This window comes from Stegastes partitus, unplaced genomic scaffold, assembly GCF_000690725.1.
Source record: "Stegastes partitus isolate 25-593 unplaced genomic scaffold, Stegastes_partitus-1.0.2 Scaffold368, whole genome shotgun sequence".
Taxonomy (NCBI): Eukaryota; Metazoa; Chordata; class Actinopteri; family Pomacentridae; genus Stegastes; species Stegastes partitus.
The window spans coordinates 434,825-460,553 of NW_007578099.1; the positions used below are offsets into that span (position 1 = coordinate 434,825).

At 39.2% G+C, this 25,729-nt stretch overlaps 2 protein-coding genes across 2 annotated transcripts; one reads left to right on the forward strand and one right to left on the reverse strand.

Moving 5' to 3' along the window:
• The first annotated feature begins 4,945 nt into the window (after positions 1–4,945).
• Positions 4,946–12,599, forward strand: LOC103359379 (leucine-rich repeat flightless-interacting protein 2). Its single transcript, XM_008284701.1, has 6 exons — positions 4,946–5,151; positions 5,420–5,494; positions 8,722–8,760; positions 9,062–9,223; positions 9,419–9,502; positions 9,916–12,599. The coding sequence occupies exons 1-6, from the start codon at positions 5,053–5,055 to the stop codon at positions 10,396–10,398; spliced, it is 942 nt and encodes a 313-aa protein (XP_008282923.1). The 5' UTR covers positions 4,946–5,052; the 3' UTR covers positions 10,399–12,599.
• avil (advillin) lies at positions 12,114–24,681 on the reverse strand. The gene is made up of 20 exons (XM_008284700.1): positions 24,622–24,681; positions 24,339–24,452; positions 24,052–24,126; positions 23,668–23,864; positions 23,470–23,578; positions 23,278–23,388; positions 21,139–21,344; positions 20,942–21,020; positions 20,729–20,827; positions 20,495–20,648; positions 20,254–20,354; positions 19,271–19,408; positions 19,002–19,160; positions 18,705–18,884; positions 17,219–17,376; positions 16,947–17,091; positions 15,109–15,297; positions 14,951–15,019; positions 14,717–14,830; positions 12,114–13,640 (listed from the first exon to the last, which is right to left on the reverse strand). Exons 2-20 carry the CDS (start codon positions 24,396–24,398, stop codon positions 13,527–13,529), a joined length of 2,457 nt encoding a protein of 818 aa, XP_008282922.1. The 5' UTR covers positions 24,399–24,452; positions 24,622–24,681; the 3' UTR covers positions 12,114–13,526.
• Positions 24,682–25,729: the final 1,048 nt, after the last annotated feature.

Consider the following 25,729-nt stretch of genomic DNA (forward strand, 5'->3'; position numbering starts at 1 on the left):
CATGTGTGGCTATACATCACTGACTGGTTTTAATAAACGTTTTGCCATTATTAATATATAATAATATTATTATTTTAAGACTATCTGTAATGTTATTATTAGTAGTTATGGTATTGTGCACATGCCTCAATGGTGTGTGCAGTCTGCTGCAGTTGCTCCTGTTCGTTTTTCTAATTAAGCAATTACCCTGCAGGGATTATTGAAGTTTTTCTGATTTGACATAATTGCACTTCTTAAATATAAGTGAGTTTTCTTTGTGGTATCACTGACCCACTGGTGTCACCTGCTGGAGAAAAACTGAGCTGCAGCAGAGCAGATCTTGTCAATGTCAATCTTCTCTGCTTGTTGTTGTCAGATGTGGAGTTTTTACTGTAAACCAGGCACACTGAGGTCTTTAGTTTTCTACTGTTCAGTCATTTGACCATCTTAAATCTCTTTTTTTTTTCTAAAAGTCTGACTAATTTGCACTAAATACCAATTAAATCAAGTAATTGAGGAATATATGTTATTGAAGCTGAAACTAATTCCCCTCGCTCATCTGTTAAAGCGACACATTAATTCTTAAAGTCAATTTACTTGTCAAAAGAGATGGGATGCAAACAGAAGCTTTGTCAAATCTGAGAAGATTTTTATGTTTTTGGAGCTTGAACCATATAGAGACAAAGAAGAACGTATTTCACAATCTGCTAAATAAATCTGTCTTGCAGGTCTGTTGGCCTTGAACAATGCTAAAGCATCAAAGTTCCCCTTTAATGTATTCGGGTGGAGCTTCCCAGACATTATAAGTGACACTTGATACCGTTTTCACAAATTTCCCTTTTTTCCTTCCCCGTTGCTAAAAAAGTCATCAATTGTCAGCCTCTTTCCCACTGAATTAAGTCAAAACCATAAACTAGTAAGTAATGAAGGCACTTTGTTCAATGCTTTCATCTGAGCAAAAATACATGTTAATGTATACAGAACGTGAATCAATGACAAGTTTCAAACCTTTTTTTCACTAACAACCTTATGCAACACACACACACACACACACACACACACACACACACACACACACACACACACACACAAACACTGAAACTACACTGAAGTACCCTTTCAGAAGGCTGAAAAAACTCTCCATGAGGAAATATGAATATCTTGTACATGTGTTACAGGAGACAGACTTGGTTTCAGCAAACCAGTAAAAATTTGACTGGTCGTTGCAACAAGGGGAGGAAATAATGGGGTCAGGCTTTTTTGGAATAAAAATTACATACCACAAACAAGAATGAACCATTTTTGCAGGGTAGCCATTATTCCTGCAGGCTGCTTACAGTAGGCATCACCAACCACTTAAATGCCACACACTGACAAAAACAATTGTTTAGATGAGAGCTCGGGAAATATGTCACACAGGTCAGTCTCTCTCTACTCAGTTTATCACAGCAGATACAAGGAAATGTTAGTAAAGCTTTAAAAGATGCGTCTGCTGAGCCAATAAACTGTTATTTACATGGAATTACAGATTTACACACCCTAAATCAAGATATCAGACTGTATCATGATGATCAGTGTGGAATATCACAGTATTTCTTTCAGCAGGGATGCAAATACTATTGTTAAATATATCTCTTACTCTGGATCTGTACAAATCTTGAGGAGTCTAGTTTGTTAGGAATGAACCTGCAGTGTGTAGATCCATTTGCAGGACGGAGCTGCATCCCATCTGTAGATGTAGATGTGGTTAAATACTCACCAGTCTTTTAGTTTGGAGCACCAAGAAACTTCTTCACACAAATGAAGCTCCATCAGCTGTCAGAGATGAAGGCCTCAGGAGGATCTATAAAAATCAAACTTCTGATGCTCTGGCAGCTAATAGATGGCAGGATCAGTGCTTCAGCAGTTCGCTTCGTTGAGGTGTGATGAAGATGCTGTGGAACAAAGACAGAGATGTAAAGTGGCACATTTAAACTAGTTTAGATTTACTAAATTAAACAATACAGGGCCCACAGGAGGAAGTCAATGCAACTGAAGTCCATACATCTTTCATTACTGGGATTTGTAATTGTATGACCTCATTTATTTTTAATGACAGACAGTGTTGTACAAATATCTGGAGAGATGTTCTGCCATTTCTCAGATACAATGTTTTCAGGAGCTCTTTGCTGGAGTGGTTTTGTTTATATTTCTTTTTGAAGTCAGGCGACATACTAGTCCAGGTCGTAATTTTCACCTTTTTCTTTCTTTGTTACCATCCAAAGTACTTAATATCACACAGTGCTACTGTCTGAGCTGTCACAAAAACTCTGATTACACAAAATCTGTTGTTTTTCAGAGTCAGATTTTGCAAGTGGTGCACTGTCAACAACATCATTTAGGTGGATGACCATTGCAGCTCTGATTAGTGGTACTACAGCTTGTTCTCCTGATTACTGCTGTAACTGTGTTTCCACTGATTTCTAGTTAGCCACTGATCTTCCTGGAATCATTTCTATCTTTGGGAAGTTTCACAATCTGATTTTTTGATTCCTCTTGTGATTCTTTTCCATGTGGAACTGTGATACAGACATGCAGATAGACACAGTCCAAAAATGAAGAAAGGTCAGATGTTCACAGCTCACTTTATGATGTTGATGCAATTAGGCAACTTGGAAATTACATGTATGTACAATTTTGTTTCAGCAATCAAAGGTTTTGTAACTTGTGTGTCAGGGACCATAGGTGTATTCACTCATGAGTTTCTAGTTTAGGGTCTGAAGTTTTTACTGTCTCTCTAAAGTATTTATTTTTGACTGATTATAAGAGGACATCCCCTACTGTTCAACTTCGAAATAACTGAGTTTTTTTTTCTTTTCTTTTTTTGCGCCTGACTCTTTAGGCCTGGATGTGCGTGCATTTTGTCCGCCGCATAGAGTGATAAGGGAATCAGTGGTCGTAAAATTTTGACAAAAGTAATGTTTTTTTTTTTTGTTTTTTTTTAGTGAACAAATTAGAAAAAGCCAAAAAACTGACAGCCTAGTTGATAAAAGAGATCCATGACTGTTAAGGAGCAAAGAAGTGAATTTATCTCTGTATAATCTGACCTCGTTTTGCTCTGTGTGAAGAAAAAGGATGTGGTGTTTACCGAAGTCCCTGCAAGTGGTAAAGATCATTTACATTGTGGGCCAGCTGGCACTAACATACACAACAAGTTCAGTAGTTTTGCATCGTACATGTTGACACTGAAATTAAAGATGCGTTCAAAAACTGATGCTCAGCGCATTCGTGTGTGTGTCTTTTTCTTCAACTTTCTCCACAGTAGCTACAGACAGAAAAACATCCCGGTCTGTATATTTTGTATCTGCTTATGTTTCCAACATCACATCACCAGTGAAGGACGGCACAGAGGCTTTGACAGAAACAAAAACAGGCTCTAAGCACCAGAACAACAGACGCAGGAGTCTACCACAGCTGACAAGACTAAAGGTTCAGGCTGGACAGACATGAAACCAAGGAGACAGTCCAGTACGTAGTAGCAGGTTGTGAGATACAAGCTGGGGTGGCATACAATGAGAGGCATCAGTGCTGAGTATGGATTAGAAGTCCCCAAGTTGCAAAGGCACTCCCTACTGAAAGTGGTGGAGAGCAACGGAGCTAAGATCCTGTCAGACTTCAAGTTGCAGACTAAAAGCAGCTGCTGGCTAACCAACCTGACACAGTGGTGGTTGATACTAAGCATAAGAGGACAGTTGTGGTTGATGTGGCAACTGACAGTAACATAGGGACGAGAAGATGAGAAAATGAAAAAGCAACGGAAGCTGAAGAAACAACTGGAACAGATGTTGAAGGTGAAGTCCACGGTGGTCAAAAGGGCCTTCATCTCAAATCATCACTGACCTGCTGCTCAACTTTGATCTGCATGAAACTTTTTCTATTCGTAAACTATGGACATTTGAAATAGTATCTCTGAAAAGTTAGCTTAAAGAATCAAATACTTTCAGAATTTGATTTCATTTTTAAAACCTGCCCGCCAACCAACTTTCAGCAGAAATTTGAGGCTATTTTAGAAACACAATATCTCAGATGATAAAGGCCTGAAATCTCCACTGTTATTTCTCATCATGTCACTGATTCAGAATCTGCAATATTCAAGTAGATCAAATAGTTTCAGATTATGAGCTGAAATATGAAAAAAAGAAAAGGTCCATCCTTATGCACACAATGCCAACAAATTGACAACTGACAACTAGTGATATTTTCTGAATGAGTTTCTGAACCATTTTGGAACTCCAGAAGTCTCTTCTACTTGGTTTGGTTATCTACCAATATTTTAGTTATTTTTTTTATTTTTTTTAGTAGTCTGTCATACTTGCAAAACCAGTAAAGAAAGTTCAACAAAAACAGCTTTTTTTACTCATCATTTTTGGGACCCAAGTATTTAATATTAGAGGGATTCTGTATGTTTTGTTTTGTATCATTGTGACATGCAGCTACATGTGGTTCTGCATTATTATTAATTGTTTTGTTATTGTGTTTAAAGATTGGACCTTTCAAGAAGACTTCAATTTTTTTTCTAAAAACTTTAAGCCATATATGCTAGTATATATGAGACTGAAGATTTAGTGAGTGTAGTAGGAGTTTCCCCACCTAAACATCTACTGTCATGTACTTCAAGTTTCCAGAAAATAGTCCTTGCCCATCCACTCACCTTGAAGGTTTTTTTTTTTTTTTAAATCATTGACTAATTTCAGCACCTAGCACTTGACATGCGCCATAGTGTTAATCTTCACTGTAAAACAAACAGAAACTAATTTATTATTCTTATTGTTGTTATTATTATTATTATTTTACCTCCTCACAGCTTCAAACATGACTGGTGTCTCCTGCCAACCAACTACTCCAGAGCTGTGTGAGGAGAGTGGGCGGACCGAGGGCGGTGTTAGGACGGTTTGGTCCCTGCGGCTCTCCGTAGATCACGGCCTGGGCGTCGCTCCCTGCTGCTGCGTAGGAAACAAACCAAACACCACTTCAGCCAGAGAGTCTGGAGGTGTCTCTTACGTAAACTAAAACTCAATATAAACCAGAAAAAAAATGCATTCAGTCAACCTGGACAGCAGCGGTTCGCCAAAGAAACGGACGTTTTCTCGGGGACTCAGCGAGGATGAGTCTCTCCGCAGCATCATAAAGGAGGTAAGAGAGGAAAATCACGGCGTCATTAACCAAAGAGCTAAAGCTAACATTTCCTTACAGTTTAGCATAATATAGTTGGTGTTTTTACATATATATTATGCTAACTGTTCACCACTGAACAACCGCTGAATAAGCAGATTTATCTTTATGAGGCCCGAAGCTTCTGTCCACTTCCTTAATATGAGCTAAGTTAGCTTCTTGTGGTTTTGTTACGACAGTTTGTGATGCTAATTTCAAATGAGACGTCTCCTTGTCGTCTCCCTGTCAGACTGAGAGCTCATCCAGGCGGCTGAACCGAAGCGACAGCCGAGCAGGCACCCTGAAAAAGAGGAGTGACAGCCAGGTAGGAGCCGCACCTGTACACCGTGTAATCCAGCCTGTCCCGATCATCTCCGCCCTGTCTGTCATGTCTCATTATCACTCAAGCGCAATAACACGACAAACTACTAACGCAGCATTCAAATCATCTTCATTTCGGTGGGGGGAGGGGGTGTCATGTGTAAATCAAATGTCTATTTTTCTGTTTGTTAAAGTGTTCGGTTCAGGCAGTTGTGCACAAAATGTTCTTGAGCTGTGTTAAGTGTGTGACAGATTGTCAACCTCTGAGATAATCCACACCCTCTTCAGGTGTGGCTTTAAAGGACAATGATCAGAAGGCACGAGACAACGTTCCCAGCCAGCGTTGACAACATCCTTAACTGCATGCTTCACAGATGTGTGACTGCTTACTAACTTGTGGTTTCTTGTCTGTGATCCTTTTCTCAGTCTGCTCATAATCATTTCTAATTAAGTTTGCACTTGGTTGTTTTATAACATCTCTTCTGTTGTGGACAAGTTGTGTGTTGGAACAACAAATACGTTTCCCCCAGTTTTGAAAAGAAGGGGTAGAATTGAAATAAAATAATACATGCTGCGTTTATATTTTTGTTCAGTGTATATTCACAGTGTTCGTACTTTTAACTCCACTGCATTTATGTGACAGCCACGTGTACTTTTCAGATTCTTTTTTTTTTTTTTGCCTAGGTCTAAACTATATGTGGAAAATATCTAATTTTTCTGACAGATATTGAAACTTGATTTATAATTATTTTTTTAAGAACAAGTTTCAGTTCAGTATTTACTGTACAATAGAATTAAAACGTCCATTATCACGTGAGTCACCAAAGCATGACTGTCACACCAGGAGGATGGCGTAAACATGTAAAACCACTGACATGACGGTTTAAATCCTTGTGTACGAGGTGTCGCTATTACATAATGAGAATGGGCATTTGTCAGCCGAACCAGTGTACTCATGTCTGAACCACAACGTGTACACTCATCAAGTATAAACACTCTCTGAAAGTTTCAATCTTGCTAATTAAAGTAAAATTGAAGTACAGCTAGGGCTGCAACTAATGGCTGTTTTCAATTTCAATTATTTGCTCAATCAAGCAGCTGGTCGTTTGGTCTATAAAATCTCATAAAATGTGACGTATGGTGAAAGCTGTGTTTTCCAACCTAAGATGATGTCCTCAAATGTCTTGTTTTGTCCACAACCCAAAGATATTCAGTTTACCGTCACAGAGGAGAAAAGAAACCAGAAAACGTTCAGGTTTAAGAAAGTGGAATGAGAGAATTCAGACTTGTTTTGTTGAATTATTCATAATTCAATAGCTGCAGCCTTTGCAATTTGCTAAGTGCACTGATTTATCCTGCTTTACAGTGTAGTGTCTAGTTGTGGCCTCTCGTCACATTTCAGATGTCTGAGCTGTCATCAACGATGTAGAAAATACTCCTAATAATAATTTGTCTCTCGTATGTTTATTTTTCTACAAAAGCAAGTTATTTCCCTGGTTTTAGATTCTTCAAACTCGACACTCTTCCTTTAATGAAAAGTTTAGAATCTGTGAATGTAACTAATATTTTTTGTTTCCAAAGTTTAATTACTTGGTACATGATGTCCTTCACTGAATGTCCTTTCTCAGTGTACAAGACGATAACAGCTACAGACAGAAAATCCAAATGTTGTTTGGATTCAACTATCTTGTCTTTAAAGACGCTATCTCTGCTAATCTGTTCAGTTTCCCACTAAGCACTAATTCACCAATACTAAAGTAAAAACTGTTGATATTCAACTAGTCGAATGAAAAATAACTCTTAATAAGCCAGTTGAACATAAACCTGAGTGACTCATCATAGCCTGTGAGCAACTGTGCTGACTCTGCAAATATCTTTTACCATTCTTATGTAGTAGGTAGTGAGGTTTTTCCTAAAGCACCAAGTCGCTATGAAAAAGGTTCACAGTTTTAAAACATTTAATACAGTAATAAATAAGTAAATAGCGTCATCTAATTGGAAAATCCTTGGTCTCACCCTTTGTATAAACTGATTAATTCTGAGATCATGATTAAATAATTAGTCAGAGTAAAAGTTGTGTTACAGCTTTCATTTGTTATTAGTTCAATAAAGCCTGAATTACAAAATGTGACCTGTTTTTAAAGACTCAGGCAGACTGACATGGACAGACCGTAGTCAAAACCAGAGCAACATCTCTGATTTAATGAGTGCGACATGACGAGTGGTAACCTGGTGATGGGAGGCAGAGTTATGAGACTTCTGCTTTCAAAGGTTGATACTGAGTCAAGTAGCATAGCGTCAATGCCAGTCACTGTTTTGGCTACACCTGTAATCTAAATAAAACTTGTGATAAAGTGTTAAAATGTTTGTTGTTGCAACGTAGCGGTAATTCCTTAGCAGGTCAGAGAGCACCAGCAAGACTGTTTTAAAGGTTTGCTGTGAAAAGTATGAAGTTGCAGATCCACCCCGTTTCAGTCTCATCCTGAAAAATGAGAACTAATGAGCTCGTTTTATGGTGCACCTATACAACTATACAGTACTGGTGATACTAATTACATAACAAATCACAATACCAGGACCTTGAAACTGAAGCAGATAAATGGAGTTTAGCTATCATACTTTTTATTACTGTTTTTCTTACATCTGTAGATAAAACTGTCTGATTAGTGCAGCTGTCAGGGAGATTTTGGTCGCGTCATCAGTTTAAGTAAGAAGCACATAACTGAAGGAAAAACGGCTACCACAGCATTACATCCAGAAACAAAAATGGTTCAGCACTACTTATCCTCCAGGACAAATATTTTAAAATGTAATTTTAAAATGTAATATATAGTACTGGTACACTCAGTTCTCATTTTATTGGGTACAGTTCGCTCAACCTAGTATGATTAATACAACAATTATAAGATTTTAATGCTCAGTTTTTGTTGAAACTGTTTTAAAGAGTGATGATTTAAGTGTTTGATGACTTTGGAGGATGTAGTTTGTTATTTATATTTGAGTAGAGGCTAAACAACAGAAACAACTTGTCATATGATGTGGTACAGTTCAGCCTGATGCTTACAGCAACTACATTTGTGAATCAACTTTGTAGTCATTTCTAAGGCCACCATTTGTGGCCAGGATCCAATAGACCTTTTAGAGCAAGCTTGGGTTCATGTGAATAATTTAAAAACCACTCCAGTATTATTTATAAATGAACTTATTTTTAAGTTTGTCTTTCTTTTACAGCAGTCTGACCAGGACCTCTTCATGGGGCTCCCAGAAATGGTGACTATTTTTTTTTTTTTATAACTACTATTCTTGTTTTCCTACTCTCCTTGTTCTTGTCATTATAAATAAAATGACAGTTAGTGCTATTTCAAGTCCTGTGCACAGTTTTGTCGGGTCCAATATTAAAACGCTGCAGTGAAAAACGTTGCTGTGCATATGGAGAGATTGTCATGCTTCCACTTGAGGCCTCCCACAGATGGTTGCTGCTGAGCGCTCGCTAAGCTCTTGCTCTCCCACTGACTGGCATGCATTCCTCTGAAGTTGCCCACACTGATCTGTAACTGTGCTTGCGGTGTAGCTGGAGCTGCAGGCCAGCTATGACGAGGCGGTGCAGGAGCTGCGTGGGCTGGAGGTCGAGCGAGAGGCTCTGTTGTTCCAGGTGGACGTCCTGCAGGACACACTGGAGGGTGTAGAGGAGCTGCTGGCTGAAGCCCAGAGGGAAGCTGGACATGCTAGTTTGGTACGTGGAGGCTTCACCACAACAGAAACACTGCTTAACTTTAACATAATTAAGCCTTGAAATCATCTAGACTTGAATCCTCTTTTAGTCCTCATCATTTCTACTGTGAAGTTGTTGGCTACTAATTGCAACAAAATGTGATGCTAACAAGCTGCTGATCCCCCTCGTGATGCCGGCATCTCTCTGCATTTGTAGGAGCTGGAACGAGAGAGGGAGGCCAAGAGGAAACTGGAGAGCATGGTCTGCTCTCTGATGCAAGAGGTGGAGAGATTAAAAGAGGTAATGTGGCAGCTGAGAGGAGATTCTTTACGTAACATCATAGAGGCACTGAATTTCTGTATAAAGATATCAACGCAAATGAGAACCATTACACAACAGTTTGGAGTGAGATCCTTTGTTATTGAATGCAAACAATGGTGATGGTACGTGTCTTTTCATTGGTATTGAAGTGCTGTCCTGTGTTCTCTCATAGCTAGTTGTAGTTTAACAAATCTGGTGATTTCTGACTCTGAAAATGTCAAGTTTGATCAAATTGGTGAAATAGTTTTTATTGCTGAGATGTAATCATAAATGTAATTCTAGTTGCTGTAACTTTTAGCTTGTCAAATACGCAGAATGCATGGAATGAACTTATTTTATTTTGTTTGATCTGTCAGGAATTTACTGATGGACAGCTTGTTTTCTCTTTGCAGGAAAGGAATAATAAACCACCTGCTCCAGAGAACGCATTGGATGAAGCAGCTAGACGAGGTCACCAAATACAAAACGAGGCCAAGGAATCGATGAAAGTTGCACACCGAGAAGAAAAGGACTCCTCACTGCGTAACGGAGGACTGGCAGCTGCAGAGGACGAGGGTGAGGGAAGCGTCATGACGAAGCTGCGGAGGATGGTGAACAAGCCGCTCCTGCCTTCTCTTGCGCTGGACAACCTGGTCTCCGAAGACGGTGTCCTCCGGAGGCCTTGCGAAAACGGCATCGAGGGTGGACGAGATCCCTCCCCGGACAGGAACGATTCCGACAGCATAAGTGCCTACGAAGATGCTTCTGATGAGACTCCGGAGCAGGACAGGATCTTTCCAGAGCTGCCTCATGATTCAGAGGATACAGAGAAAAATCCGACTGACGATGGTGAGAACCAAGACCACAAAAACCCTGATGGCTGTGTTTTGTCTTAACTTTGTTTTCTCTGCTACTGGGCAAAAAAAATCAAAGATAATTTGGTGAAATTCAAGAGTTATTTAATTTGCAGTTTGATGTTTTAGTTGTTAGGAAACTCTGACAGCAACATTCAGAGTTGTCGTAATTAGAACTGCAGGAATTAGCCGATTAGTTAGTCAAAAGAAGATTAATTTGCAACTATTTCAGTAATCTATTAATGGTTTTATTCATTTTTCAAGCAAAATTGCCAAACATTTGCTAGTTTAACTTCTCGAACATGGAGATTTGGTGCTTTTCTTTGTCTTAAGTGACAGTCAGTGAAAAATATTTGGGATTTGGACTGCTGGTAGGACAGAACAAGCAGTTTGATGTCACTTTTTGGGAGATTATGATGGTAATTTTTTAACTTTTTATTACTAAATCGCTACAGATTAATTCAGAAAATGATCAGCTTGATCTATAATGAAATGTTGGTTAATCTTACTCTGTTAGTCACAGGTCTAGTTGGAGTAGTAGTAGTAGTAGAAATGTATGTTTTTATTTTAAAGTCACAACAAAGAAACTCAGGATCCAGATAGTTTACTAGCTGGAATTCCACTAATGACTACTTTTATATTATTTGCCAATCATTTCTTTTAAATCTGTCTTAACTGGTCATGTTTTTAGAACACTTTTTTTTCTTCACAAGCAGCTGCAGGGACACAAATCAGGATTAGTCTGTATACAAAACACAGTGAGCTCTGTAGGTATTTGGACAGGCACTGATGCTGTTTTAGCTCCAATCATAGCTACACGCTGAAAACACAGCAAGGTTTCTTTTCAAAATGGGATGAAGACGGTTTCATTTCTATAAAAATAACCTTACATGAGAGTCCTGAGGTTTGGTCTTGCTGTAGAACTCACTGTAAAGCAGGTTTACTTCACGTTTGACATCGATCTTTGTAAGCTATCATTATGTATTTGGTAACAAAGGCAGGTGTTTATAAGGGTTTGGTAGGGAAATTTTTTAATTAAGGGAAAACGCCATCTATTTACTGCCTTTATTTTATATCTTTTATACATTCCCTTTTCTCTGTTTTGCTCTGGAAATGTAGGGAAGTTGATTTGGCTGCATTTGCACTTTTTTAATATTCTTGTATTGTGGCATACGTTTGTCAGATTACATTAGAAACAACATTCCCTTTACAACCAAACACGTCAGCGAGAAAACACTCTGCTGACCTGCTGCAGGCTGGATTCTGTCCGTCTGCATGCTATTACTGTATGTTTGCACATTTGCAGTGGATCTTGCTGAAATTAGTCTCTTCGGATGTCTTTGAATGCTGTAAACACTTTATATGTAATCACATTTTTGTATTTTGATTTTTTACAATGTCTCGTTTTTTCTTTTTTTCCGTTAGTGCTCGAGGCAGCAGTAGACCCTTTCATGTCAATTGTGATAGTTTGCATGAGCACCTATGGATGCATATGATTTCCAAACTGCACATAAATTAATCAGTGTCAATTACTGGTACTTTTGCACGCAGTACTTTCACACATATTAAATACTACTTTGATCTGCAAAAATTGATGTTTTTCAGAGTTTTCAGTTTTAATTTTGTTAGCAAATCATATATCACAAAAAGCAGAACGACATTCATATGTTGAAACTTGAAAATGGGTAGTTGCTTCATTTAGCTCCACCTCCTGTTGTTGGTTTAATGCAGCATACTACTGTTTGTACATTGACTCATATGCCTTTGTAACTGTTGCCACACTGTTCTGTTTCATTTCAACGTGTGTTCACATGCTGATATTTGATAATCTGTATTGCTGGCTGCCAAAATGCACAAAACGTCAGAGGTGACATGTTACAGGAGGCTACTGTTACTGCAGTGGTGTGTGGTGGCACTGTGGTCAGTTCTTTAACATATCCATGTCAAATAGCTCAGTTGCTTGATTTTGTCCTCAGTTTAAATTTTTAATCTATCAAAATGTATCCTTTAAATGTCACAGACACTGTTCGACTTGGTCAGCAGACCTTCTGACAGTTTATCAAACAATCTTTTTTGTTTTTGGTTTCCATTTTCACACGACAATGCAAAAAAAAAAAAAGTCCTTACTATAATATGTTGCCTTTTGTGGGTCTAAATATTTCAGATTTTGTCCTGAGCTTTGAATTACATGTTCAGATGTAACAGTAAATACATTTATATCAAAATAAAATGAGTGAATCATGCTGATATTGTCATTTGTGTTGAAATATTGAAGAACTTCTAAAAAATCAAAGAAACACCTTTAGAAGCAGCTTTATTGTAGCTTGACATTTGAAACTAAACATCAGGGAACGAGCAGGTTAGCTGACGTCTGTGTTCAAAAGGCATTAGGATTAGCTGAGCATCCTTTTTTATTTTGGTCTTGTAACTAAAATGCATGAATACAGAGTGAAAATGTCCCTTTGCTGACTGACTCTGCTTCTGTAAATCCTTTAAAATACCAAAATACTTCACAAAAAAAAGTCCAATGAAACTATAACAGCACTCTGCCCTCTTAGCTCAGTGAATATGACGTGTTGTAGCATTATTTGTCCAACAGATGGCAAAGCAGACCTGTGTTTAAAGGGATGTCAGGCCTTCCTCAGATTTGGTTTGTGAGTAAGCTTAAAGTAACAAAATTACATACATTTTTTGCTGCTGTGCAATAACACACATGTATTTTACTTATTTATTTTATTTCTGTTTTCAATTCCAAAAAAGCCTTTTGGTTTTAATCATGCAAAGTGATGTGTATTAACTTCCGTCAGGACCTTCCTGTTTAATAGGTTTAATGTCAGAAAGCTAAGCTTAGATATTTAACCTTCTACAGAGTTCAGCAGACATAAACAAGGTCACCAACGCCTCCACAGAAGAGTAAGCAATATAGTTTACAGTTTTTTAAATAATTCTATAACAGGACTTCTTATTTAAACAGTGTCAGTTGAATTAAATTAGCATAGATTAAAAAAATAAAGTGTTCACAGATTATTTTAGAGTGATAAAGTGAAACTACAGCATGAAGAAAACATCATTAGAAATTACTGTACTGACAAATCTGAGCCCCTGAGTGGAAAATCAGTAAAAGCAGGAGACAAAGAGAGTACTGCAGTTTGTAGTAGCTTGTAATATTATCAAAACATCCCTTTTTCTTTCTTCATGTTCAGCTGCTTCCACTGCGGCATGCTCACAAAGTCGTCTTTGGTGATCCCAAAGACGCAGCTGAAGTCGGAGTCAGAGAGGTATTTCTGAAAAACAAATTTAGTTTGAGATAGTGAAGCAAACAAAAGGTCTGCAAGGTCACAGCGTGTTACTGATAATGTATGCTGAGCGACATAGTAAAGCCTCACAACCACATGGACAACACCTTACGTAATGAATGAACAGCGTACAGGCTGGAACTAACTGTCTGAGTTTTTTTTTTTTTTAAAAAGAACATATTGATTCGTATGTCAAGACTTTGGGTGGAAATTAATGATTAAGGTTTTTTTTTAGTGAAATATAAAATCTTAAAAGTTCAACATATATGAGAAATGTAGCTTTGCATGTAGGTTCTTGTGTGAAAATGTAGTTTTTTACTGTATTACCTTGCCCATATGGTGTTTTTTTTATATAGCAGAAGTCATACTGTGAGTGAAATAAGCAGTCAACAGCACGACTCAGCATTTCCACCTTAATCCTGCAGTGTAATGATGACAGTCCCAAAAACAAGGGTTCAGACTTTCAAGGTTTCATATGTGACAAAGGTAAGTAATCGATCCTGTCAGCTTGCAGAGTGAGTTTTTGTATCATTATTCATCTTCAGAATCGGTTTACGGTTCAAAAATGTGTCTGAATAACTTTAATATTACAACTTGACATTGTGTAGTGTGAATTAGTTTTACAGCACTTGAACAGAGTCGTGGGAAACTTCTAAATGGGTCATTTGTTACACAGAAATGAGATTTTAAGGGTTTAATCAATGACAAAACAGGGACATTAAAGAAACTCCACGTATCCATATAAAATATTGTAGTAAAATGAAGCTTTACCAAATTAATAATTTCCACTCTGGATGATTGTGCACCAGTATCTAGTAACAGAGAGGTAACTCCCACTCTATAAAACAACAATACTAGCTTCTCTTTCTTCTAGCTTGTCCTCTAACGTCTAGTCTTTGTCCATTAGTGCTGCCTTGACTGTTGTTTTATTACATAGAAGGTATGTAAAAAGACTTCACTGTTCCAGAGGAAGAGTGCACTCACGTGATGGCTGGCTGAAGGAACTTTTCCTACATCACACTGTGGTAAGCACTTAATGCACCTGCTAACAAAAACACACACACCTCTTTCTGGGAGGGATCGACGCCTTCAGGCAACTCGTTGGCCAGCTTGTTGATCAAAGCATCGGGTGGAAAACACTGAACGCTTTTCTCACTCTCAGCACAGTTCTTCTCCTCCTGCAACGTATCATAAAAGGTGCAGATATCAGGAGGTAGTACTATCATAGAAACGTTATCTTAAATATAACAACTGTTTCTGTCACCCTAAAAAGCTCCAGGAATGGTAATGGTACTTACAGTGTTCACATTAACAGGTGATGCTACGTCTCCCAGCTCCTGCTTCAACTCCTCATAGCTCTTTCCTCCCTGAAATAAAGAAATATTTGTCAGCTTGCAGTCTATCTGCTAAAAATACACTGTAATCCTGTATTTCAGGTCAAAATCAGAACGCTCACACTCCATTTGGAGGGATCCCAGGCTGTAAACCAGCCAGTGAAGGTGGGAGGCTCGAACCCTTGTTTGATCAGGACGACGGGGGTGTCTGGATCTCTGTCACCTGGGTGGGTGCGCAGGTATTCCTGGCTTGTGACTACTGCTTCTTTGCGCTCCACTTCATTGGCCTCTTTACCGATCCACAGCATGATCTGAGACGGACAATGAGAAAAAGCAGAACGTGATTAAACCGATGGGAGTTCACCCAAAGAAAGAGAGAGTCGAAAAATAAAGAGTCAGTATTGTTCAGCAGTAATGACAAAGCACATGTATAGTAAAGCCCTACGTGATTCATACCTATGCCACATCTTGATTTATTTAATTTTTAACTACCTATTTAACTTTTTGTTTGATTAGTAGGTTTCTTCTGGGTGGAAAGGATATAAGCAAGTGAGAACAGATGGTAAGACATAGTGTCAGTGATAAAATGTATATTATTACTAATATTAAAATGCCACGTCATAGACTTTCTTGGTAAGTAGTATATAGACTTTCAAAGGCAAATCCTTTATTAGCCTTCACAGAAATCAAACAGTTTTTGTAATTACTAACAAGCTTTCTGTTGGTCTCCATTGGTATTCTGCTTCACTCGTCTTTGTGACAAACTCCAGATCTTTAATGATGGAAGTGTTTCTTGCCATCACCCTGGTCTTCAGCTCCTCCACAGGTTCTTGATGATATTTAGGTCTGGACTCTGGCTGGGTCGCCTCGAAATGTTGATATTGTTTTCTATTAACCATTTCTTGACCTTTATAACTGTATGTTTCACATCACTGCCTTGTTGGACAGTCTGATGCTGACCAAGGCCAAGCTATTCTGTAGACTGTCTGGTGTTTTCCTCCAAAATGTATCTTTATGCAGTCTTCTTTGCTCACGATGTCGTTTACTTTGACCAGGTTGCCTGGTCCATTGACTGACAAAAAAACCTCACAGCATCACATTCTTACCATTATGATTGACTGTAAGGGTGGTGTTCCTGGGGTGGAATAGTTCTCCTTACTTTTTTACTTTTAAAGCCCAAACAACTCAATTTTCGTATCAACTCACCACAGAACCGATGATCAAAATCTTTCTTTGTCCAGGTGAACTTTTGCAAAGGCTCAGTTAGCTGTTGTGTGCCTGTATTAGAGAAGTGGAGTCCTCCTTGGTTGATATCCAGCAGACCAGCCTTGTTCAGTGTCTGCTGGAGTGTCTGATTGAGACGTTGGTACCAGAACTGCTCAGATTCATCAGGATGGTCTTGGTGGTGATATTTGGATTCATTGTGGCCTCGCGTACTACCATTCTTGCCAGTACAGGGATCACTTTTGGCTTTCTACCATGACCTTTGGGATTTTTCACAGTTTAGAACTCCTTTTACTTTTGATGAAGATGCACTGTGGCCACTGGTATGGATGGGATGGACCATAATAACAAGCTCACTCAGGTTTTAATCATGACTTATAATTGACTGGAAAATGTCTCGAAAACTACTGCATCAGCTGTTCTTAATACATAGTGTTTTACAGAGGTCCAGACTAGACAGAAATGACCAGGATCATTCAGAATGGTAGAGGCTCAACCTTCTCAAAAACTGGCAACAGTTTTCAAGGGCATGTGTCATTTTGGACATAAAGACATAGAAATACCTAAAATTCATCATTAATATCTCTAACACAATGTCTTTTTGACTTTTGTCACTTGTTTATGTGATTTCCAGCCAGAAGAAGTCTGTTGATTAAATAAAAATCATTTTAAATGAAAATATGGCCTGAGTATAATAATCTGGGTTCAGTGTGTATTATTATTATTACAAACATACCTGGTCCCACGTGTCCAGCAGCATAACATCACCCTCGTTGAGGTCTTCCTGTATGAACTGAGCCACTTCATCCACAGTGAATCGTCCTGTCTTATTGGAGCATTCAAACAGCCGCGGCTGATAGTCTAAAACCGCCTGCTGTAATCTGCACAACAACACACAACTTGTACAACAGTGGAAAACAAACATGTCTCCTCTAAGCGTGGTGCTCTAACCACTGACATGCACTTTTACCCTAACACTGCTGATATTAGTATTCGTATCTTCCCTACCTCTTGTCACTTGCATAAGAAGTTTTCCCTCCCAGCAGCTCCCAGAATTCGGCAGGCTCCTGACCCTCGGCCACGATTTCCTCAGAGCCTCCTTGTGAGTTGTGGCTAATCACGGAGCTGACCTCTTTGGCCATGGCTCTCTCATCTCCACTCGATCCCTGGTAACAAAAAGTCAGTTACGGCCTACAGTAATTTCATCAAACATGATGTGGGTCCAAAGAATGAGAGAAATCTTGAGTCCAATTAGTGATTCCAGAAAGGACAGATTTGCCCGATGAGTCAGCAACTGGAAGAGATTAAGTGTCTTACTCAAGAAAACCACAACAGGACAGATGCTCGCTGCCAGATAGGCTGGAACAAAACCCTTGCTGTGGCAATACTTTAATATAGTATTGTATTTAGTTTAAAAGTATGTGGACACCAAAGCTATGCACCCACATATGATTAATAAGTATCATTCCGTTACTGTAACTCCTCTCAAAAGGTTTTCTGAACCTCACTGTGAGATTTTAATCTCTTCAGCTACAAGAGTATTAGTGAAGATGAACCAGATGTAGGACAAAAGGTTCTGGTTTGCAGTTGAGTTTCAGTTAAAGGGCTGATGGAGGTGACATCAGGACTCTGTTAAATTACTCAACGCTTACTAAGAACCCCATTATCTTTACGAACCTTACAACACTGTCATGCTAATAAGAATGTCTGCAAACTTTCTGTCACCATATGTGTGAAAAACTGACATATTTCTAATTGGCTTTGATCACAAACATACACAACTACAGTCCCGTACTTGTTACTTCTCCAGCAATCTTAAACCTTCAGTTAAAAACCTGTAGGTGTGATATTTTTATCATCTCACACCATCTATATACTTTCATTTCCCCATGTGTAGATTAGTGTATTGAGCTCTTATCAGGCATAAACTATTCCACAGATTAAAAACTATACAAAAAAACAACAGCTAGAGTATTTGAAGAAGTCAGAAAAGTTTATTACCTTTCATTACTGCTGATGCTATCACATCGGCTGCCCCTGTTTCACACATTTGACAGGTTATCACTCGCTCTTTACCAATTCAAAGTCTTTAGGCAGGAACCTGTTGTCTGTTCCTATTTTAAAGTGCACAACTAAAGAGGATGAGCATTTTCTTTTAGGGCACTTTGACTGTACGTGACATGCCCAATCACCACCCAGTAGTCAAACTTGAAAAATTAGTACCATCTCCTTAAATGCTTCTGCAAACTTACGTTTATAACTTTTGTAAATTTATTTTATGTGATGCATGTAAGAAGCCTACTGCAAACCAGTCAAAAACAGTCCTACATAAACAGTGAACAAAAATATTGGGTTTTTTGTTTTTTGGAGCAACATTTATGTTTTTAACCATTATATAAGACCAGGTGTATAGATGTAAACATGACAAAAAAAATACACAAAATACAGCCAAAAACTACAAGAAAAACTATCATAAATTCTCGGTTTCTTTTACCTTCCCACACCACAGAAAAACTGCTGATTGGCTCTTCATTACAAACACGTCGTTGGAGTTCAGAGAGGCGGCCACGGCTGGAACCTCGATGGTTTTTGTGTTGGACGCGTCAGTACCATGAACCTGGAACAACCTTACTGGAGGCTCTGGTTCAGAAGAGCCTTTTCTAGATGTGCCTCCCTAACAGAAAAAAAAGAGAAATGTCCTCGACCATTATAACAACATCAGCAGAACACGTCTGATTCTTGATAGCAGAATGTTTCCAGTAAAATTATAAAACGCAGTCAGGAGCCTTACCTCAAAGATGACCATTTTCCCCTTGAAAATGGCCATAAAGTGTCTCGGTTCCTTGCCCATTGTTACTCTCACTTGAACTGGCTCGCCGTTGTACTTCTGATCCAAGGCCACAGCCTGAAACGCTGAGGCTGCCACTTCATCCTGTGTCGCATGTTGCCCCTAAAATAAGTGACAAAGTAGCTGGAGTTCACACAGTGTGATGATAGTCAGAGAAAATGTAAAAAGCAGGGAAAGCAAGGGTAAGAAACGTGATATAATTGTGTCCTCACCTGCCACATGTAGAGCAGGTAGCACTTCTTGTTGTTGACCAGGTAGGTGTAGAGAACCACATAGCAGTCTCCTCCAAAGAAGTATCCATACCACTCAGGCTCCACAGGGACAAGCTCCACATTCTCAATTCTCCAAACCTGGACACATTCAAAGGAAATTAGCACTGCATTGCAAACTGCAGAAAATTGTTGCTGCAGACCAGTCATGTCAAGACAACAGCTGAATTCACTGATAGAAAACAAACCAGAAGTTGCAGCCTTTTTCTCTCCCACTAGGGGGACCCAGTCCAAAAAAATAAAAAATAAAAGTTGTAGGGCCGAACCAGTTGAGCTAAACGTTGGCACACTCAGCTGTTTTTGGCACTTTTGGTGAGCTGCCTCTGACCCAGTAACAATCACAGGTTTTAGCTTGGTTTTGTGTGACTGGATTCGGGCCAGTCTGGGCTGAGATTGGGCAAATTTAGCTCCATTGAGATCAACCATAGACCATGTGCGGTAACTAGAACTTGGGCTATTGCAGGCCTGGTTTCAGCACCTGGTCTCAGGACAGTGTACTGGCAACAGCTATGTGTCATCATTCAAACCGTTCCTGGGCCGAGTTATTTCTTCTGGACGATTATGGGGCCAAACTATTTTGGCTACCTGAGCTGTTATCAAATTTAACCAAGTAACGGACACACAGGCTGCTTGGTGTCTCTAGCTGCACATTTTGCCAGACGGTAATCCAGCCGTTTGCCTCAGCTCAGCCTAAACTTAGCTGCATTTTGAGTGATGCAAAATTGTCCTGTTTTAGTCTAAGAACACTGATATCAGCATGTTAGCACTGTGACCTCCCTGAACCACCGAAGCTGACAGGTGTTCAGTCATTGGCTTTGAAGTTATCATAAACTGAAATGTTGGAGATGGGCTGATCTCCATTCATGTCTGTTTAAGATCAATCCAAATAGTTTTAGAGGTTTCAAGGACTGTTGCAAATGCTGTACCTCCACTTGACCTGTACCGTTGTCCACCATTCTCTCCTGAGCTGCAACTTCTGGCATCACATGCATCATAGAGGCATCGAACTTCTCCTGTGTGATATCAGCTAAAACCAAACACGGTCATAAAACACAATCACAAGTCAGTAACCAAGTGGAAGAAAATGTGTGTGGGTTCGCTTTTTTTTTTTTTTTTTTTAAATTCGGAGGCATTTCTGTGTTTCTATGAATTTACCCATATACGCACCAATTTTCCCCCTTGTGTTTGCTTTCCCCATTCCCTGAGTCTGGTCCTTCACAGTCCAACTCTGGAACAGCTGCTTGAACAGAGCAGACTCTGCGCCGTCATTCACCGTCTCCACATTTGTAGTGAGCGGATATTTTTTTGCTTTGATGTACTCCTATAGCAGCCAGATACAACATACAAAATAAGCATGCCACCCTAGAGCGATCAAACACAAGCTCATGGTGTGATACTCACCAATGCTCTGGCCATACCAGCCTGTCTTTCAGTTTTATTTGCTCTCTTCCCCTTCCAGACAAAGATCTTCGTCCCTCCTTGGTCCAGCAAGTAGCAGTCCTAAAATAATAATTACATGAAGGACACAAAACATCTCTATCTTCTTGTGAGTATATAAACATTTTTAGCATTAGTTTCTATAGAAATGGGCATAACAGTGTTACACCAACTCACATCATGGCTGAGGAGATCCTGAACCAAAGGCCTCGTAGCGACTTCTGTGACCTTCATCTCACCATCAGCATCTGACACGCTGAAATGAAAGCCGCGATCATCAATATAATCAGTCAAAACTGTGACTGAAAATGGATGAATTCTCACATACTGCATGACACATTTAGGATATTCAGTATTCACTGATCAGGGCTCACTGGTATAGTGTGAGTTTAGCCTTCTGTTCCTGGTCAGCAGTTTTATCAGAAGGTCCATTCTTCAGTCCAGAGGTTCTTTCTCCAAGAACTCCATTCAGGATCTCCATGTTCTGAGGAAAGTCACCCTCTGCGTAGCCTTCGATCACTCCGATTTCTGCCCGACCTCCTCTCTCTCTGTCTCGGATGTCTTTGGCCAACAACATGCCCTGAGAAGCACAGGTAAAGCACAGACAAGCTCAGACTCCACATCAATCTGTAATGACAGTTCAAAACCTGTTAGATGTGTTCACATTACTGCTCAGAGTCCTCTAACATCCTCTGTCATTTATTTGCAGCATGTTAGTTCTTACCTATTCATAACTTTACACAAACATTCTCACCCCCTATCTGGCCAAACAAATATATCTTGGTTTCGTCTGACCTAATAATGTGCTCCCAGTATTTCTCAGGCTACTTTTCATGTCCATTAGCGAAGTTACACCTTTGCCAAAAAGCAAAACAAGGGTTTTTCCTTTTGTCCTACATGCCGTCTAAGCTGTCACATAAATAGTGATTTCCATCAATAACCGCTGTTCCAGTCTTAAGCACCTTACCATCTGTTCATCGGAGCTAGATTGTGCAAGTAGTGCACTATCTGTAGTATCACTGCTGCAGGGCGGCCAGTGTGGCTCTGATTAGAGGTATGTTAGATCCGGTTCTTTAGTTGGAAGCCCAAGAACAAGCCGGAGAAATCTTCAGTTCTCAGATGCAGAATTTATTTAGGTCACAGGTAAAGTTTTGCAGCGCTGGAATTCAGAGGGACAGAGAGGAATCTCATGTCCAGCTGAACTGAGTGTTTTCGGTTCCAGGTTACAGATATCTTCTTGGGCTGGGCCTGCCCCGAACATAGATAAGATTTAGTTGGCCAGTTACTAGTTGTGTGGACAGGCATCCTTTTGTGCTCTGTCCACGTCCTTGATATTTGGTAAGCAACGTGTGTGGATGTTGTTGGTACGGCATGTAGCTAAAGCAACAATCGTGTCTAAGAGAAAAGAGGAGTTTCCGCTATCTCCAGGTGTGCAAACCAGTTCTCACTGGCCACATTATTTTCAAGGACATAAGCTCAGTACAAAATGCAAACTCAGAATACATAATAACTTGAAACTTAACTGATTATAAGAACCATAGGCTTCATGGAAAAATACAGACTCAGAACACATAATAGCTTGAATCATACTTAATTATAACAGGTACTATGGCTTGTTCTCATGATTACTGCTGCAACTGTGATTCCCCTCAGTTTTAGTTGGTCACTGATCTCCTTGTATCTTTTTCCATCTTTGTGAAGTCTCATATTCTGAATTTTTTTTTTTTTTTTTAGCTGCTCCAGCAGTCTTTTCCCATGTGGAGCCATGATGCTGACATGCAGGTTGATACAGCCCACAGGTCCAAAACTAAGAAGATTCTGGTGCTCACAGGTAATTTTATAGCCGTTTTCATGCAATTGGCAATTGAAGTTTCTACTGTGAGGACTATGTCTTCAACATAGTCTTTCTCAAGTATCTGTTTCAGATTGCTCAAAGGAGGAAATATAAAAATGATTTTGTACTTTATATAATCTCAATACTTTCTCCACCACTGCACAAGGACACATCTTGTCAGAAGTGAACCAATGTTATCTACTTTTAATTTCAGACTTTCTAAGCAGATTTGTTGGAAATCCCATTATCATCCCAGTACATGCAACTTGGATGAAGCATATGTGCCAACGGCTAAACATGACTGAATTTCCTACAGCATGGGTTAGACAAAAATAATATAAATGCTTGCATTATGACTATTGATAATTTAAAGTGTCACTCCTCAGTGCAGAGCTATTATATAAAGCTGTATTTTTTCTCCTGCAGAGCCTGCAGCCTTCTGCAGGAAGAAGGAAATGAGCTTCAACTATGCACACCCACAGCTCTCTGGATTTGTAGTCAGACCTATAAGCAGGTATACCGTGGAAAAGTTTACACAAGGTTACTGAGATCACCATAAATCTGAAAATGAGCAGCTTCATACTAAAAATCTGTTATTTCTTCTTTACCATATGTTTTAATAAATGGATCCTGCTTCAGGCAGTGTAAACAGATACCCATATAGTCACAAAAATCTTACTTTAAGTTGTTCTTGCTTGTTGCTCTTTGGTCCGTTCCACTGAATAATGGTTTTGCCAATGTCCAACAAAAACACATCTCCAAGGTTAAAGCTCTTCCAGCTCATCTCCACCTGAAACAAATTAAAGCATGAAGCACTCTGTCTACATGACATCCTCTGTCTGTTATATAACCACTGGGATACATGGCTCACCTCCCTGGCAATCACTCTTTTCTTTCCTTTCACGTGAAGCAGCCTCTTTACATCATATGTGTTGGTTTCAATGTGCCTCATGCCAGACGCATGTCCACCTTTCTTGTAGCTGAACAAAAGAGAGTGATGACTTTTTTAGTTTCTTTTATTTATTTTTTTTCTTTTATAAATAGCTACTTCAAACGCTTTTTCACTCACATTATTCCTTGTTTGAAGTAGCCCTTGAAAACATCAGATTCGTGGTGCTGGACCTCTCTGTACTGCACCGGCAAGCAGCCCAGAAACTCATCCAGCTGTATGGTGTAAACAGCAGCTGAACCCTGTTCATCCCGAGAAGACGCTGAGCCGATCCAGAGGTGGATATTATAAGACACAGAGTTCCTCACCTTCTGGGTCTGGAGGAATGCACAAGTAGAGAAACGGTGGTTAAACTGCTCTGGGAAGAATGATGCTCTGTGAAAGACTAAAGGCGAGAGCTGTTAACTACAGCACATAACCAAAGAGCAAAGTACACAAACACAGCAGGAGCATTAACTGGCACCCACAGCTACAATGATTCATCAGTCAGCTTCCCAGACTTACAGAGAGAAGTACGTAGCAGTCACCCTCAAAAAAGTTTCCATACGATTTCTCAGGGATTTGAACCAGCTCCATTTTCTGTTACACAGAGAGAAAAGGATGATCTTTTCACTTTTAGCAAACAAACAAAAAAAAAACATGTTTTAGTTTTAAAAGCCATTTCTATTTAATCCTCAATTATCACAGATCAAACTTTTTCCTGTAAGAGCAAAATAGTTTATCCTTTATTTCATCAATTAAATCATTTAGTTGATTTTAGAAACCTATCGCAGTAATTTAAAACAAATCACCTCAATTCTCCAGATTATAATTCCAGGGTTTTGAGTCACTGCTCTAAATGTTTGCTCCATGTTGCTCGGACGCGCTGGGCTTCAGTGACACCTTTGTAGCTTGGTTTTCCTTTTCTAGGAAGAAGAAATTGTTGAAAAAGAATTGATCTCCAACTGCTTTCATTTTAGTGCATAAAATAGAATTTCCTTTTGTATAGGATCATAACTTCTCCCCTTTTAGTCTCTTTTACAAAAAACTAACTTCAAGACTCAGCTAAAATGCATCTTATCAAACGGTGCTTACCTGCTATTCTTGTATGAAGAGGTTCCTGTACGTCTATATGATCTTCCAACAGCTGATTTTGTGTCTAATAACAAAAGACCCTCAATTCGCCTCCTGACAGCGCCCCTAAAAGATTTGCCTGCGTTTGCATGTTTCAGGTCCTTTCACAGTGTTCTGTCCAATCACTGAAGAAGACACAAAATCCTGTAGGCAAATGTGCAGAAAAAAAAAGGATTGACTCATATTCAAATGCACACAGTAACACTGATCATGATGTCCATTGGTTTCCCGGCCCACTCGGCCCCGTACCACCACATCCACACCATATATGGAGACTTACACAGCAGGTAGACATAGTGTCTGTGAGTAAAACGCATGTTCATGAGCTTTGCATGAGAATGGAAAATTATAACTAAGTGATTGTTGAAGTTACTCATAATGATAAATAGTAATTCATAGTATTAGCAGCAGGAGTAGTAGTTTTCCTTTCATTCCATTTTCATGTACAATCTTTTAATATTATGTGCAATATTACTTCATCATCATTGCTGATATGACTGCTTACTTTTCTATTCTAGTCTTATTTTATTTTTAGTAATGTGTCATACTTATATATTATTGGTTTTTCTAATAGGCACTGCATTTATGCTCTTGTCTGGCACATGAATTTCATATCTTATCCTAACAGCCATTGCTGTCGGAATTGTAGTATAATATCCACTGTAGATTTAATTTAAACACACACATTCAAACACACTCGGGCCTGCAGCGTCCAGCCTGATGGTGTCTTGATTCAGGAGGCGTTGAGTTAGGTTAGGTTTTTTTAGACATGTTGGAGGCAACAACAGACTGGACATAACACTGGACACATCCTGGTTGAGTTTTTTCCCGGGTGCCTGCTCCTGAATGAGTGCGTACATAAAGAAACTTGATAGTGGGTACTACAGCAGCCAGGTCCTGACAAGGGAGAGGAAATTGCAGAATAAAAAAGATCATATCTAATACACCAAGTCGGATCTATTTTTAAAGTCTCCATTGAGAGTTTGACAAAATGACAGGGGTTCAGTGCTGAATCAGTGAAGTATTCTTTTAAAAATAAAACTGCACACCCCGATTCAAGCCAAAGATG